The sequence below is a fragment of the Pelodiscus sinensis genome, chromosome 25, assembly GCF_052426305.1.
Source record: "Pelodiscus sinensis isolate ZL-2025 chromosome 25, ASM5242630v1, whole genome shotgun sequence".
NCBI classification, from domain to species: domain Eukaryota; kingdom Metazoa; phylum Chordata; order Testudines; family Trionychidae; genus Pelodiscus; species Pelodiscus sinensis.
This window is the reverse complement of record NC_143076.1, coordinates 3143994-3161055: the sequence shown is the minus strand read 5'-3', so window position 1 is coordinate 3161055 and position 17062 is coordinate 3143994. Positions and strand designations below refer to the sequence as shown.

Sequence of the window (17062 nt, the reverse complement as noted above, 5' to 3'; positions counted from 1 at the left end):
CCCTTAGGGACAAGATGAGTAAATGGGGCCTTCTTCATTTCTGAACAAAATGGTACAGTTAGGACCTTACCACAAACGAGAATCAGGCCCTTGTTTTTGGAAAGAGAAGATTTTAATTAGTGTAAATCAGTAACCACAAATGACTGTCACTCACCCGCAAAAGTGAAAGGAAAGCATTACTACTATTTATTCAGGTAGGTAAGAAATAGGATGAAAATTGCAAAAGTGGTTTTTGTAATTTCTTTCTTATTTATAATATTATATGTTGTCAATATAAAAAATAAATCAGTTTAAAACACTGGCAAAAAAAAAATGTGTCCAGGTACTTTTTCTGAAGACTAAATGTATTTAATGTCTGTGAGCTATAAAAGTGCCTAAGTTGATAGATCCCCCAACTGGAGTCTTTGGGTTCTACTCTAAAATAAATAATTATAATGAAAAAGAATGTTGGGACCATCCTGTACAGCACATAGTACTGTGAGGTCCTGCTCCAGGACTTGAACTTCTCAGGACTCCATACAAAAAACTCAAATAAGTGAGATTTCATAGAATTACAGAATACTAGAAGTGGAAGGAACTTCAAGAGGTCATCAAGTCCAATCCCCTGCCCTCATGGCAGGACCAAACACCATCTAAATCCATGGTGTCCAACATGCTAGCCACTAGCCACATGTGGCTATTTGGCCAATTGAGTGTGACTAGTTGGCTTGAACAATGTGGCTATTTAGTCGGTTGAGTGTGGCTAGTTCAATACACTCAACTGGCCAACTATGGTGATTACTGCTTCAGAACTGGTTGGACTCCATGGATCTAGATCATCCCTAACATATGTCTATCTAATGTGCTCTTAAATATCTCCAGAGATAGAGTTTCCACAACCTCCCTAGGTAATTTATTCCAGTGCTTAACCACCCTGACAGGAAGTTTTTTCTAATGTCAAACCTAAACCTCCCTTGCTGCAATTTAAGCTCATTGCTTCTCATCCTAACCGCAGAGGTTTGCTCTTTGATCACTATTCTGCCCTTTCCTAAGACACCAATCCAGCTGGGGGGCTGGAGGAAGGGGGGAAGAGTAGGTTATCTTGACTGACACCAAGACAACAACTCTTATCGATTTTGGCTTGCTTTGGATCATGCCCTACCTTCTCCCTTGCAGATATCTCTCTCCTCGCTCTCTTGCACACTGCATGCTGCTCATGATGGAAGATTCAATTAAGGCTCTAATGAGCAGAATGCAAATTACGCTGGCAGCACAGGGATAAATGAGATCACTGCAGTGCCCTCAGGTCTGGAAAGAGAAGGGGAGGAGATGATTTCTTTGTGTGTCTTGTCTGGCTCACACCACTGCAGTCTTAAGGCAGAGAAAGCCCCAAATGGCTGTCAGACACAGTGGGTCCTGGCTGTATGGGGTCTCTGTACAATGGGTGAAGGGATGGAGAGGTACAATTCTTGCTCCCTTAGGTTTTAATCTTATTCTAACCTGATTACAGTCTGAGTCAGGAAATCGCAGAGGTGTTTGGTTCCTAATTATCACCTATTCCCATGTATCAGCTCCCTTCCACTTCAGAGAGCAAAGAGTGTTTATCACATTGTGGAACTCAGCCCCTACTCTTTCATCCAATCCAGCGGCCTGAGAGCATCCCAACGCCTCCTCAATTACAAATATAAATTCAAAACTGCTCCCACGTCAGAAAATCTCACTGACTCGAATGAGAGCAAAGTTAAACCCGCCAAACCTGTATAAGGGATGAGAAAAACAAAAAGACTTTTTGCCAGCTACAGTATTTTAGTTGCATGATCTGTCTCAGATTTCTGAGAGCTTCATGGGAATTTGTGGATAGTCCCTCAACAAACAGACAAAGAAACACAGACTTTGCTAGGAAGCCACCAGGGTGGCCGTGCTCCCACTAGGCTCACCTGCTAGAGGGCATGGTACCCGCTCCCCTTCTAGCCGTGATTCAACGTCGCCTCCTGCACAGGTGTCCCCAGAGATCTTGCGGTAGCTGGAATATATAAATATATACAAACATGAATTTCTTAAGGGAAGGGTATGGCTACACTTCCACCCTCTTTTGAGAGAGGGATGCAAATGCTGACATTCAAAATTGCAAATGAAGCCGGGATTTAAATATCCCATGTTTCATTTGCATATTCGTGTTATGGCGCTATTTCAAAATAGTGATATTTCAAAATAACAGACACTTTTAAGACGCGGTTATTTCGAGAGAAAACCCTTCTCTCAAAATAACCCTTATTCCTCATACAATGAGGTTTACCAGTTATTTTGCGGGAAGGATTTTCTCTCGAAATAATTGCATCTTAACAGCATCTGTTATTTTGAAATAGCTCTATTTCGAAATAGCACCATAACACGAATATGCAAATGAAGAGTGGGATATTTAAATCCCAGCTTCATTTGCAATTTCAAATGTCTTCATTTGCATCCCTCTCTCAAAAGAGGGTGCAAGTGTAGACATATCCAAAAAAACCAGCATTCTCTCATGTGTAGGAATTAAGGTTGTGAAATCATGTTCTACTGTGTACTCCATGGATGCATTCCCTATAAAGGAGAATGCCAAGGACATGGGGATTTCAGTGGATGAGAAGCTGGATATGAGTCAACAGGGTGCCCTTATAGCCAAGAAGGCTAATGGCATATTAGGTGCATTAGAAGGAGCATTGCCTGCAGATCTAGAGAAGTGATTTTCCCCTTTATTCGGCACTACTGAAGCCAAATCTGGAGTATTGCGTCCAGTTCTGGGTTCCCCACTACAGAAAGGATGTGAACGCATTGGAGAGGATCCAGTGGAAGGCAACCAAAATGATTAGGGGGCTGGAGCACATGACCTACGAGGAGAGGCTGAGGGATTTGGGTTTATTTAGTCTGCAGAAGAGAAGAGTGAGGGGGGATTTGATAGCAGCCTTCAACTTCCGGAAGGGAGGTTCCAAAGAACACTGGAATAAATTGCCCAGGGAGGTTATGGAATCCCCATCTCTGGAGATATTTAAGAGTAGGTGAGATAAATGTCTATCAGGGATGTTCTAGACACTACTTGGTCCTGCCATGAGGGCAGGGGACTGGACTCGACCTCTCGAGGTCCCTTCCAGTCCTAGTATTCTATGACTCTATGGAGAGAGGCTGTTCTCAGTAGTAACAGATGGCAGAACAAGGAGCAATGATCTCAAATTACAGTGGGGGAGATCTAGGTTGGATATTAGGAAAAACTATTTCACCAGGAGGGTGGTGAAGCACTGGGATGGGTTACCTAGGGAGGTGATGGAATCTCCATCCCTAGAGGTGTTTAAGTCTCGGCTTGACAAAGCCCTGGCCGGGTTGATTTAGTTGGGATTGGTCCTGCCTTGGGCAGGGGGCTGGACTTGATGACCTCCTGAGGTCTCTACTGCCCTAGGATTCTATGATTCTATAATTACTTATTAATCTGATCCTTCTTTTAACACTACTCACAAACTTGGACTGTATACTCCTTAGAGTAGGAACCCTCTTTTTGTTCTGAATTTGTACAGCATCTAGCACAATAAGGGGTCTCACTTGGGGGTCCAAGGAGCTACAGTAATTCAAATACAGGTTGAACCTCACTAACCTGGTACTCTCTGGTCTGGCAACATCTGTGGTCCAGCATGATTTTAGTGAGCTGGATGCCCACTTAGCATGGGTGTGGCCAAGTTTGTTTACAGCCACCAGTCCTGGTTCTCAGTGTTCTGTGCTGTTATTTAGCTCTAATTTACCTCTAAATATCCTCGAAGAGCCCAATAAGCAGTGCAAGTGCTGGTAATGCTGCTGGACAATACTGACCTCCCATAGGTCGGCAAATTCTCTAGTTTACCACCAGCCAGGTCCTTAGTGTGCTGGACTAGAGAGGTTCAACCTGTACATAGTAATAATCTGAAAAGTCAAGTTTCTTGACCATGGACAATACATACCCTCTAGTCTTCCTGTAAGTTGAGCCAATGGGGCAAGGCACAGGTGGAGAATATGGTTTCCCAGCAAATTCAGGATCAGGGACACAAACTTCTAATGATAAATCATCACTCAGTTTAAAACCAAAATCACTGAGGAGAGAAGTAGGGGAGGAAATGTTATATTGCTACTTCCATGCATTCTTCGCACCAGAGAGTTAGAAACACAAATGTTTGAGAAAACCATTCATTTATTAGTGGTAACGTTCAGATTAATAACAATGTTCTTTAGTCAGACAGCAGTTTATAACCAGCACCTCCAAACATTTTACATGCATTAAATTAAGCCTCACAATCACCAAGTACATTAGAGCATGAGTGGTACCATGGGGCTGGGACTCCAGTGACCTATATTCCATGCCCAATTCTGCCACAGGACTATTGGGTGACCATGAGCAAATCCCTGTGCCTTGGTTTCCCATCTATAAAATGGGAATGCAGTAGAATCTCAGATTTACAAAACCAGAGTTAGGAACTGACCAGACAACCACACTCCTCATTTGGAACTGGAAATACGCTTAGGCAGCAGCTGGGACACCACTCCTCCTCCAAAGAAAGCAAATACAGTACACAAGTGTGTTAACATAAACTCCTCAAAGAGAAAGAGAAAGAGAAAGAGAAAGAGAAAGAGAAAGCAGCATTTGTCTTCTGCATAGTGAAATTTCAAAGCTGCAATACGTACATGTTCAGTTGTAAACTTCTGAAAGAACCATAAAGTTTCATTCAGAGTTAGGAACATTTCAGAATTACGAACTACCTCCATTCCCAAGGGGTTTGTAACTCCAAAATTCTACTGAAATAACATGTACCTTTTTTGCAATGGGTGAGAAAAAAGTAAACCAAGGCACAGACTGGTCAAGTGATCTGCCCAGCTTACACAGTGAGTTAATTGCAAAACTGGAAACCAATTCCACAATCATTGCATCCAGTCTGACCCTTCTAACCAAATTCCTCATTATTCCTTATTTAGATACCCAAAAGGGAGCAGAACTCTCTGTAAAAATGGGGTCCTTGGCCACCAATTTACACATTAACTAATAACCATTGCAGGTAATTGTCAAAGCAAAGCTCTCTTATCTTGACAGCTGTTTAGTTTCACTGAAGTGTAAATTAAAAATAAAATCACATAGCAGCGCCAATCACATCACTAGCTTTTCTACAATAGTTCTCCTGAACCATTATCCTCAGCCATTTTAAGGACTTTAATTAAGCCTCTTACTCCCTATTAGTGAAAGGGCGCTTTCAGTCTTAGTCTCCTCGGTGCTATAAAATCAGCCCAAAGATACAAAGAGTTAAATAAATGGGAACTGTTGGTTTGCTCACTGTTGTTAGTTACTGATATTTATAACTGAATAATACAACAGACTAAAGGGAAATAATTGGTACTTGCCATTCAAAGTCTTCTCTTGTACACGAGCAATTGGAGACCATAACTGGTCTATCAAAATCTTCCCCATTGAAGCAAGTCGCATGAGGCGTTCTCCGTTTGAAAACTGTCTTATGCCCCAGTAAGCACTCATTCCCTCGCTCATCGGAGGGTGACCACAGTTTGTAATCATTTTCTGTGCAAGGGACGCCTATAATAAATGACATGCTTGAGTTAAAAAAAAATTATCATGACCCACATACCCAAGACTCAAGATTTAGAAAGAGTGGGCCTGATTTTCCTCTGTCCTTTGCCCTGAGTTGTCCTTCACCCCAGTGCAATGTGGGTGCCAGATGCTGGGGGGCTGAAGATGCTAACCCAGGAAACCAGGTGACCTACTAGCACCCTGCTTTTTTCACCGCTGGCAACACCCACAGGAGGTTCAACGTTCTGGAGTGTCAGGCTTAGTACTTTTCAGGAGCCTCAGTTATATCAGAAGATTTACCCAGCGTTGCTCAGGTCCTTAATTAATGTTTGTATCTTTAGAAAATACAATGACAATGTACATGCTCTGTACTTCCATTGCTCGGGGGTGGGGCTGGGGATGAGGGGCTCAGTGTGCAGGCTGCCCCAGGGAGAGCAGACTATCCCAGCCCTCTCACTGCAGCAGCTTGGGGCCAGGTGAGAAGCACCTCTCCATGGCCACTTCAGCTCCACTGGGCACAGCTGGGGGAGAAGCGCATGTCCCCTACCTGGGGCAGGTCCAGGTTTATCTGCCCCTTGTGCTCCCCAGCCAGCGTGAGGAATGTAGCAAACTCTGCACTTTCCCCTCACTCCCTGATGAAGGGGAACAGCCAGCAATGTTCCCGTACAAATCAGGGGGGAACTTCAGCCTGGAGGGTGGGAGGCTCAAGCCCAGGGCAATTCCAGATGGGGATGGACAGGCACCCCCAGACAGTCCCTTTCAGCTGCCTGGTGATTGTCTCCTTTCTGTGTGGTTTTCTGTGACGCAATCCCATTCTAAGCATATCACAGCTCCCTGGCACAACCAAACCCTAACCTTGCTTTAAGTTATGAGAAGAGGAAGCTGCACACAAAATTTGGTGGTCCTGGCTCGTACCATATAGGAGGAATTCTTGAACAGACAGAGACAAAAACAAATTCTCTCAAAGATATAGTAGATGAGCATGCACATTCCCTGCACCTCCTATGCCAAGAACAGCACCTCAGGCTAACGTTTCTGACTCCCACATTTCCTCCCCTCTCTCGGAGGTGCTGGTTTCACAACATAAGGGCCTCCCAGGAGCCCATGCAGGCATTAGCACCCCTTGTGCACTGGTCCATCCGCCTAGCATGGATTTATGGACCAGAAGATCTATTGCTACATGGATTTTTCGGAGCCTTCACTCTACAGAGCGGGCGTGCAGGGATTAGGAGGTGATTTCCAGGTCTGAGTGCTCTGGCGGCACTCTGCAGTGTGCAGGGGGGTTCCTCTCCACCATACTCTGAGTTCCCCAAACACAGTTTGCAGTTCTTGGGGCTGTGAGGGAAAAGTTGCATCGTGATACCTTTGGTGCCTTGGGTTTAACAGGGGAATTGGATGGCTCAAAGTCTTGCTAGTGCAACCTTTCCACTTCCTTCAGATTAACTGCTCAGGTCAGGACAAAGTTGGTAGTGGCTGAAATCCTTTTGTGGAGCCATTTCCCCTGTCGTTCACAGCGGAGGTATCAGGAGCTGCTCCATAGAAATCAATGGAGTTGGGCCCACATGCCCAAAACAAGTAGAAAAAGAGACAATTCCAACTCAAGAGCTGAGGGATGCTCGGTGGCTCCGAAGGGAATGAATGACTCCAAAGCAATGACACTGCATTTGTGACGACCTACCTAACTGAAGTCAGTCCGATTACCAAACAGATCCATTTACAACAAAACATCAAGGGAATCGGTTATAAATTTTAGTCAGGCAAAATTCTTCTGCCACGTTTAACTGTTCTTTGATTAAAAGGCTGTGGTGCAGTCAAAGCTGAAATTGGTTATAAATCATTCATCAGCACGGCTTTCGGAAGTGGGTTGTTGGGGGGGGTTGTTGTTGTTGTTTTCCCTTTTTTACAAATCCTTCAATTACCGAAGAGGAGATTTTAGCTAAAGAGGAAACGTGCAAATATCCTTGGCTGCCATTTCAAACTGGAAACTGAATGGGCATCGAGGGACATAGAACCTGACACTGGAATTGCATGGGGTCTCTGCCCTGCACTGGCCCTGCAAGGGTTAAAACCAATCTAGGGAGGCTGGGTGTCAGGCAGCCACAGGTGTGGCTGCGGATAATTAGGGCACAGCTGAGCCTGATAAGAGGGCAGCTGCAGACCCGGGAAAGGGAGAGTCTGCTGCAAGAAGTCTCAGGGGGAGGCTGGTTTTCTAGTGACTGTAGCGCTAGCACTAGGAATGGCCTTGCTGTGTCTGACAGGCTCTGGGAGGAAGCCAAAGGTGCTGGGGCTGTGGGAAAGTGGCCCAGGGAAGCAGGGGATGTTAGGAGTGAAGGAGGGGCAGTGAGAGGCTGCTGCTACAGGATCCCTGGGTTGGGGCCCAGGTAGTGTGTGGGGCTGGCTTCCCCCTTCTTCGCCTACACTTGCCAATGATGAAGGTGGCCAGATTAGACTGTAGTTTGCCTCTGGAGTGAGAGACTAGACTGAGGACTGCACTGGGCCCCTAAGGTGAGAGACAAGATAGCGGGTTGCTGCTCCCCTGGCAGGGGGGAGGGGCAGCAGGGCTGTGCCACAAGGCAGACACGTTCTGGATCAGGACTGACATGGGTCCAGCCAGGGAGCAGAAGGGAAGTGATGGTGATGAGACATCGCTAGCAGAGGGTGCTGTGGGTTGATAGAGTTAATTCCTGGCATGACCAGCAGGAGGTGCTGCAGCAGTGAGTTGACCCCATTGCAGGGACACAGTATCACCAAATTTCCCATCATCTGAAGGCTGGGGTTCATCTTAGCATTCATCTATACTGCAATGAAAGACCTGTGGCATGGGTCATAGCAGGGCTGAGCTAGGACTCATGGGACTATAAAACTTCCTTGCAGACTTTTGGGCTCAGGCTGCAGTCTGGAATATGAGACCCCACAAAGTGGGGAGGGGACAAATGTCAGCATATTTTTAGTCCTGCAGGTGGTGCCAGGGGCTTTTTATTGTAGTGTAGATATAGTTAGGCTGCGTCTAGACTGGCATGATTTTGCACAAATACTTTTAAAGGAAAAGTTTTTCCATTAAAAGTATTTGCGCAAAAGAGCGTCTATACTGACATGCGCCTTTGCGCAAAAGATTTGCTTTTGCGCAAAAGCATCTGTGCCAGTGTAGACGCTCTCTTGCGCAAGAAAGCTCCAATGGCCATTTTAGCCATCGGGCTTTCTTGCGCAAGAAATTAACATTGCCAGTCTACGCTGGCCTCTTGCGCAAGAGGGCTCCCTGAGTGGGAGCGTCAGAGTATTTGCGCAAGAACCACCGATTTTGTACATTACAACGTCAGTGTTCTTGCGCAAATACTCGCAGCCAGTTTAGACAGGCCAGTCTAAATGCACCCTTAGGCTCTGGGCCTGTGAAAAGGACCATGTGGATGGAGTGCCTGGACTCTGCAGAGCCCCGTTGAAGAGCTAACGTGCCTTTCAATGAGACTTGGGCTCCTATGTCACTTCTGAAAATGGGACTTAGGCTCCTAAGTCAGGTGTTTTTGAAAATGTTATCAGCCAGTTCAGATGACTAGGCTTCCTCTTTCTCCCTCTCTGAAGATAGGTGATGAGAGTACATCAGTCCATGAACTTTCTAAAGGCCCTGCTTGTTCTCGAACGAATGTCCAATGGGGGAAGTTGTGAGGATCTACTGCTTTTCAGTGAATAGCCACCCCTGTGTTTGAGAAGGGATTGGGTAAACAGATGCTGTGTGTGCAAAACTCAATGGCTCATGCATACACTAGTGCCCTTACCAAGTGCGTCAGTGGTGTTTATCTGCAGTATCAGCCAGCTGTGGCCGTTCTCCTTATAGGAGCCAAAGATGGTAAATACGGTGCTCTTCTCTCCTGGCTCAGTGAGAAGTCCATACACAAACACCGGCTTTTCTGAGAAAGTGAATGTTTTCCAGGTCTCCCCTTCGTTTGTGCTGTACCTAGAGGGGCAGAGACAAGGACAGTGAGACTGCTGAAATAAACTATTGGTGGCCTCCTGATTGGGATTTATTTGCTCATTTCTATACATATATAGAGTCAGGTACTTTCAAAGTGCTTTCAAAGTGTTTGTTACTCCTAATACTTGGATTTTCCATCCTTCGATCTCACAGTGCTTGACAAGAAAGGTCAGTGTCATTGGCCCTTTCCACCGCTAAGGAAACTGAGGCACAAAGAGCTTTGACTTTGTTCAAGGTCAGTGGAAGAGCTAGGATTAGAAGATTTCCTGATTCCTGCAGACCATGTTCTCTCTGAAGCAGAGACAGGCAGCTGCAAAATTTATCTGGCCAATACCTTGTTTTCTCTCTTTTTCTCTCACACCACACACACACACCTACATGTGTCATAGGACAGTGACAGCTGCATGTAACTACAGGGTTGGAAAGTCTGTCAAAAAGAAAAAGCCAAAGATCACGATAGTCTGTGCACAAAAGGAACAATGTAGTGAAAGGAGATTTGCAGATAGTAAACTTCTGAGATGCCTACCACAAGATCTGACAAGTCCCCGTAGGGCTCTCTTACCTTTTTCAGGGAGACTGATCCTGAAGTGGGTCAAGGGACATTAGATGAGGCAGCACATGTGCTTCTTTGATACAACAGTGATGCTTGTTTTGGGCCTTAGTTTTCGGACATGAAAGCTCTGTCAGCAGTCATGCTCCCTTTTAATATGCATCTGTTACATATTTAGCTTTTGTTAAGAGTCCATGGTCTTAGTCATGTTGAAACCTCTCCTTTGTAATATTTACAGTAAGCTCTTGGGTTAGTAGACGTGGCCATTGCAGTGCAAAAAAGGAAAACTAAGCCAAAACCCAAAATCACAGAACTGGAAGGGACCTCGAAAGGTCATAGAGTCCAGTCTCCTGCCCTCACGGCAGGACCAAGCACCATCTAGACCATCCCTGACAGGCGTTTGTCTAAACTAGGGATGTAAAAAATGGTTTTAAAAAGTAACCATGTAATCACTAAAAACCCTCGCAGTGACAAGCACTGGGGGCTTGGCTTATACGGCCGAGCCCACAGCACAGTGAGGCACCTGGCTCCTGGGTGTGGGGCCACCTGTCAGGAGCTCACACGTGCCGGCAGGGCAGAAGAGTTTAACTGCAACTGGAACCAATGAGATCACGCTTTTCAGTTCACCGGCTAGACTCTTACATCCCTGGTCCATGGACAATAGGAAAATTCATAGTTCCATAACGTGGGAATATAAATCCCTATGCTTCAGAGACTAAACTAACCACTAAGGCTATGTCTAGACTGAGGGTTTTTCCGGAATACCAGAGTATCCCAGAAAAACTCTGCGGCACCCAGGGAACACATCCACTTTTTCAGAACAGTTTCTGAAAAAGCAGGTGCATTCTTTCAACATCCCTGTATTTCTTCATTGTCTGAGGAATAAGGGATCTTCCAAAAGAGGAGGTTTTTCTGACACTTGGCCCCGTGTAGACAGGCCAAATGTCGGAAAAGCCTCTTCCGAAAAAACAAGCGTAAAAAGATACACAAATTGCAGTTTGTAATTTGCGTATCTTTTTCTGACAAAACCCTGCAGTGTAGATATAGCCTTGGTGACACAGCACTAGGAAAAATCTTCCCCTCTGGGTAAAAGGTCTCTCTAACCCTGTGGTCACCAACAGGTCGATCGCGATCTACTGGTCGCTCGCGAGGCCTCGACCAGTCGCTCGCGAGGCGTCCTGTCTGCCCCGCCCCCATTTCCCTCCCACCCCTGAGAAGCCCCACTACTTACCTCAAGTGAAAATGGAGGTAGTGTAGGCTTCCCGGGGATGGACAGAAGTCCCGCAGCTTAGCGCCACTTCCGGTGATTCCGGAAGTGCGCTAGGTGCTCTACTGGGTGTACTGCGGGAGGGAGCATCGGCTCCCTGCACCGCACAGGAGGGGTGAGTCAGCCCCGCGGGAGGCACGCAGGGGATTTTCCAGCGCGCATGGGGGGGGTTGGCCCTGGGGCAGGAGTGCGCGAGGGGCTTCCCTGCGCGGGGGGGGTTGGTGCCGGGACAAGCGCGCGCGGGGCTTCCCTGTGCGGGGGGGGGGGGTTGGCCCCCTGGGCAGGCACGCACGCAGGGCTTCCCTGCACAGGAGGGGGGAGTTGGCCCCGGGACAAGCACGCGTGGGGCTTCCCTGCAGCGGGGGGTCGGCCCCCTGGGCAGGCGCATGCGTGGGGCTTCCCTGCACGGGAGAGGGGTTGGCCCCGGGGCAGGCGCGCGCTGGTTTCCTGGGGGGGGGGAAATCCTGGAAGGAGGGAGATGCAGGGGACTCTCTGCCTCCACTGGCACCCCACTTCGCAACCCCCACTCCCCAGCCACAGAACAGTCCCCACTCCCCTGTCCCCAGCCACAGAACTCTGTCCCCATTCCTGTCCCCACTCCCCGAACTCTGTCCCCACTCCCCTGTCCCCAGCCACAGAACTCTGTCCCCATTCCCGTCCCCACTCCTCGAACTCTGTCCCCATTCCTGTCCCCACTCCCCGAACTCTGTCCCCATTCCCGTCCCCACTCCTCGAACTCTGTCCCCATTCCTGTCCCCACTCCCCGAACTCTGTCCCCACTGGCACTATGTCCCCTGCTGCAGAACCTTGTCCTCTGCCCTCCCAGCACCCTGTTCCCTCTCCCCTGCTCCCAGCCGCAGAACTCTGTCCCTCCAAAATGTATAATTATAAATGCTTCATTTTAGATTTAAATAGCATGAATAAAAAACAGACCATTTATTTCATAACTATAAATATGTGATTTTAATTTTATGTATCGCATAATTTAAAAATAAACTGTTTATCAGAGTGTCTAAGTAAGGTCTGGGGATAGCAAGTGATGGACAGGAGGAGAATAGAGAGGGCGGGGCTTCAAGGAAGGGGCGGGGCTTCAAGGAAGGGGCGGGGCGGTAGATCTTCACCTGTTCTGAGATTTAAAAAGTGATCTTGGGTGCAAAAAGGTTGGAGACCACTGCTCTAACCACAAGGAAGCCATACTGACTAAGCCATGTGTTTGCTTCTTAGTCATGTGTAGCAATAAGAGATTTGATTTTCATCATATTTTGCCAAGGCTCCAAGTACCTTAGGATGCAGCATTCAAAGAGTAATTGCCAGGACAAGTGGGCTGCTACAGAAAGAAAGTCCAGAACACATTGGCACCACATTGTTAATAGTGGGTGTTAAATATTTGGGTCTCAGGCACCTTGGGTAAAGAGGAGGGGAGACTGAATTATAGAAGGCAAAAAAGTTGGGAATATGTTTAAAAAAACCTTTCCTCAATTCTGGTGAATAGCTCTGTCCCTGAGAAATTTGGGATGTGTATTTAAAAATAATACTACAGCTCTCTTGTAGAAGACTTAGTTGTTCTGTGCCTCAGTTTCCCATCTGTGATATGGGCATAATATCACGTCACCTTATAGAGGCTCTGAGGCTAAAGCCAGCAGTGTTGTTCATGAATGCAGTAGGGATGTTAAAATGTGGGTATTTGGCTAACCCTGTAACTGCTTTTAAGCCGACTCCTGGTGCTCACCCCCTGCTGCCCCGCACTGCTGCCTCTGTATCAGAGGCAGCAGCATGGGGAAGCAGTCAGCTCCTTGGGAGCTAGTGAGTGCGGGGAACTGGCTTTTAAGCCATGTCCTGGAGAGTACGGTCTCCCACCTGCCACCTGCTCCTGGAGAGCTGGCTGCTGCCCCTCACTGCTGCCAGTACAGGGTGGCAGCCAGCTCCCTGGGAGCCACATGTAGCCACTGAGTAACTGACAAGCTCATGCTTATTGATTATCCATTTAAATGGCTACATTCCTACATCCCTAGCACACAGACACTACTGCAACACAGCAGCAAGACAAAGAGAACAGTGAAGAATAAGGCACAGAGCCATGGAAATCTAGCATATGCCACAGGCAGATATCCTGTATACCCTCAGCTTATTCCTGTTCTACTAGTGAGATGTTTCTTCTCTTAGAAAGCGGTAGGGGAAAGGGTCATGGACTAGGATATCAAGGATAGGTAAAAGGCCAAATCAAGGGGTCACTTGCTATTCTATCGTTTTCACTGCTATTCTATCTTGGGAAGTCATCTGCTCCCATTAGGCAGTTTGAAAAAAAAGTCCTCTGTCCCAGTAACTTACTTGAGCTGGTCTGTCTCTGTGTCCTGTGTTATTGCCACAAGAATACCACCGTGGTCTCCCCATGTGTAGTAATGAGGTCCAGACAGCACCTGAGAAAAGAAATATTGACACGGGGACCTTAATGAGTGAATGTTGAGATGGCTCAGATATGACCATAAAGCATCACCTGAACTATAAAATATAACCACACGAGCATTTAGACATCTGAGCTAAAGTCCCATTGAAGCTTTGCTCAATTAGGGCTGAAATCCGTGCTTTGAAACATTTTCTTTAAAAACTGGGGTGTTTGAACTGTGCTGACTTTCTGGTCTCCTGGGCTGTAGCAGTGGAACGCCAGCTGATGTCTGGAGTCAACTGAAATCATAGAACTGGAAGGGGCCGGGAGAGGTCATCTAGTCCAGTCACTTCCCTCATGGCAGCACTAAATATCAACTAGAACACAGAAGAGAGAACTCTGAATTTACACCCCTGTAACCAAGGGAAGAATAAGACTCTGGACTCTTAGGCTGTGTCTAGACTACATGCCTCTGTTGGCAGAGGCATGTAGATTAGACACATAGGCAAAGGCAAATGAAGGCGCGATTTAAATGATCGCGGCTTCATTTACATTTACATGGCTGCCGCGCTGAGCCGACAAACAGCTGATCAGCTGTTTGTCCGCTTAGCGTGCTAGTCTGGATGCTCCCCTGTCGACATCAAAGCCCTTTGTTGGCAGCCCCGTTATTCCTCGTGGGATGAGGTTTACCGGGGCTGCCGACAAAGGGCTTTGATGTTGGCAGGGGAGCGTCCAGACTAGCGCGCTGAGCGGACAAACAGCTGATCAGATGTTTGTCGGCTCAGCGCGGCAGCCATGTAAATGTAAATGAAGCCGCGATCATTTAAATCGCGGCTTCATTTGCCTTTGCCAAAACAACAAATCTACATGGCTCTGACGACAGAGGCATGTAGTTTAGACGTACCCTTAGTCTCCTCTCAAAGTGGCGAAAATCAGGAATAACTTCACCCAAGTGAGAAGAGATGCACTAGTCTAAGGGAGCGCCTACACAGCATCCTAAACTCAAAATAAGATACACAATTTGCGCTATGCAAATTGTGTATCTTATTTCGATTGAATTTCAAAATAGTGTATGGAATGAGGGCTCCTGGGATGCCAAAATAGCACATCTTGAAATAGCAAGCATGTTTAAAAGACACAGGGTAGCTATTTCGGGATACTTCTGGTATCCTGAAATAGCCCTGCTGTGTAGACATACCCTAAATAAAAGAAGCTCCCTAAAGCTAGAGCAGTTTGTGATGTTTGCGAAGCTTCTGGTGACCTGAGTGGAGATTTGTTGGTTTCCCAGGATTTCACTCAATAGTCTGTTTGAATCTGTGAGGTTTCTTCGAACTCAGAAGCCAAGGAGCACTTGGAAACCACACATTAAGTGATCCAACAGCCAGTTCACACATCCACCACGAGGAGAAGAATTGTCGTGTGTCATACCCACCCACGGCTCTGTTCTGAAATAAGACCAGCAATTCGACAGACCATTCAGTTTTCCAGGCTGGAGCAGATGACTTTCACACAGCTGCTTGCCAGAACCACAAAGCAGAAGCTGAATCACTCTTGCATGGATACAAACTCACAAGTGTTCAGTCCTTTCCCTTCTGCTCCTCTCTTTGCACAAAGAGGAAGATTTTAAAATTCACACTGCGTAACTAAGAAGCCAGGGTCTTGTGAACCGACTCTTTCTCTTACTCATCACATTTTTACTTTTACATGCAGCACCACTGTGCCTGGTCAAGGAAGAATTATGTGGCTATCTCGCCTTTTAAGACTAAACACTTCCATGTCACCCCAGAAGTTCCTAGTATGAATCTTTGATATGTATATGCTTTCAAGGACAGGGGTTCTTTGGACAAGGTAACAAAAACTGTGGCCTGTTCCCATTGCTGCCCCAGATACCCAGACATTAACCAAACCGCACAGCATTTACTGGGAGGAAAAGGAGGCAGTTTTATTCACAGGATTAAACAGTTTACAGATGTTGAAATACCATATTACACTAACAGCAAAATGTACAGACAGACCACAAACCATGCCACAGACCAGAACACCCAGTTAGTAAATAACATTCAACACCCGTAAACTGAGAACATCTCATTCCATGCAGGCAGAAAACACTGGGTTTGTCTGAGTTCTGTCTGCATTCTTAGGGGGCAATACTCAAACATAAAGACACATAAATAAGTACATTGAAAGCTTTAATCCAACATGTCTGATGCCTCTGAAAATCCAAAGGAAAACAGCACTAAGAACAAGAGGAATGTAAACATTATTCTTATTCTCCCAGGTCCCCTGAATTCAATACTCTCCCCTGGCAGCAATCCTCAGTGATACCCCAGAATGTTCTATTGTTAACATTACAACAGTACCTAGAGGTGCCAACTGACATCAAAGCCCCACTATGCTATGTACTGCTCCAAAGAATTTGCAATCTAGAGAGACAAGAGAAACAAAGGAAATGTAGATGGGGACTGAAGATTAATCTCTCTTGACTAAGTGACTTGCCAAAATTTGCAAGCATGGAGTCTGTAGCAGAGGTGGGAATGGAAAGCCAATTCTCTCAACTGGAGGTAACACAAGGCCAGCCTTCCTAACCACACACTCTGAAGGTCTGTCTTCAGTACAGAGGTTTTTTCGGAAAAATGGCCATCTACACTGCAATCGTGTTCTTTTGAAAGAAAATCGAAAGAACGGAGGGGTTTTTCCAACATTGGTAATCTTCATTCTACAAGGAAGAAGCCTTTTTCCAAAGAGCTCTTTTGGAAAAAGGCATGTGTGGTCAAGGAAGAGGGAGTTCTTTGGAAAGAAGAGGAAACAGGTAAAAGCACAGGTGCCCTGGTGGCCACTCCATCCATAGTAATCACAGCTGAAATGCGAGAGAGCATCCAGTCAGTGTGACTGCTTTTTTGATGCGCTTTTGCTGTGTGGACGCTCTCTTTCGGAAGAAGTTTTTCTGGAAGATCTCTTCAGGAAAAGCTTCTTCCGAAAGAAACCTTCAGTCTAGACATAGCCTGATGGTCCAGCTGCATTATGCTGGTCTTGATATTTCAGCCACAGAAGGCTCTAGCTGTATGTTGTGCCAATTAGCTCAATGTTGTTTAGTTTTGCCAATTTTTAACTGGTTTTTAATTATTTTAATTCAGTGGTCTTCAACCTTTTTGACCACAAGATCGGTTTTCAGTTTAAGTGCAATGTAAGATCTACCTCCAACCCAAATACCTTGGCCTGGCCTGCTTCCCGCCCCTTCTCTGAGGTGTCACCCTGCTCACTCCACCTCCCTTCACCCGAATCTCATTCACTTTCACCAGGCTGGGGTAGGGGGTTGGGGTGCAGGCTCTGGTCTCAGGCCAAGGGGT

General features: G+C 46.5%; 1 protein-coding gene across 2 annotated transcripts in view; it reads right to left on the bottom strand.

The window, feature by feature from the left end:
• The window catches only part of SORL1 (sortilin related receptor 1), a 156875-nt gene that overhangs the window by 69133 nt on the left and 70680 nt on the right, over positions 1 to 17062 (bottom strand). For both annotated transcript variants that reach the window (XM_075909722.2, XM_075909723.2), the window contains exons 12-16: positions 13661 to 13749; positions 9319 to 9497; positions 5368 to 5554; positions 3942 to 4070; positions 1917 to 2002 (exon numbers count right to left, since the gene is read on the bottom strand). In XM_075909722.2, the coding sequence (XP_075765837.2) occupies positions 1917 to 2002; positions 3942 to 4070; positions 5368 to 5554; positions 9319 to 9497; positions 13661 to 13749 (670 nt within the window). The remainder of the gene's footprint in view (positions 1 to 1916; positions 2003 to 3941; positions 4071 to 5367; positions 5555 to 9318; positions 9498 to 13660; positions 13750 to 17062) is intronic.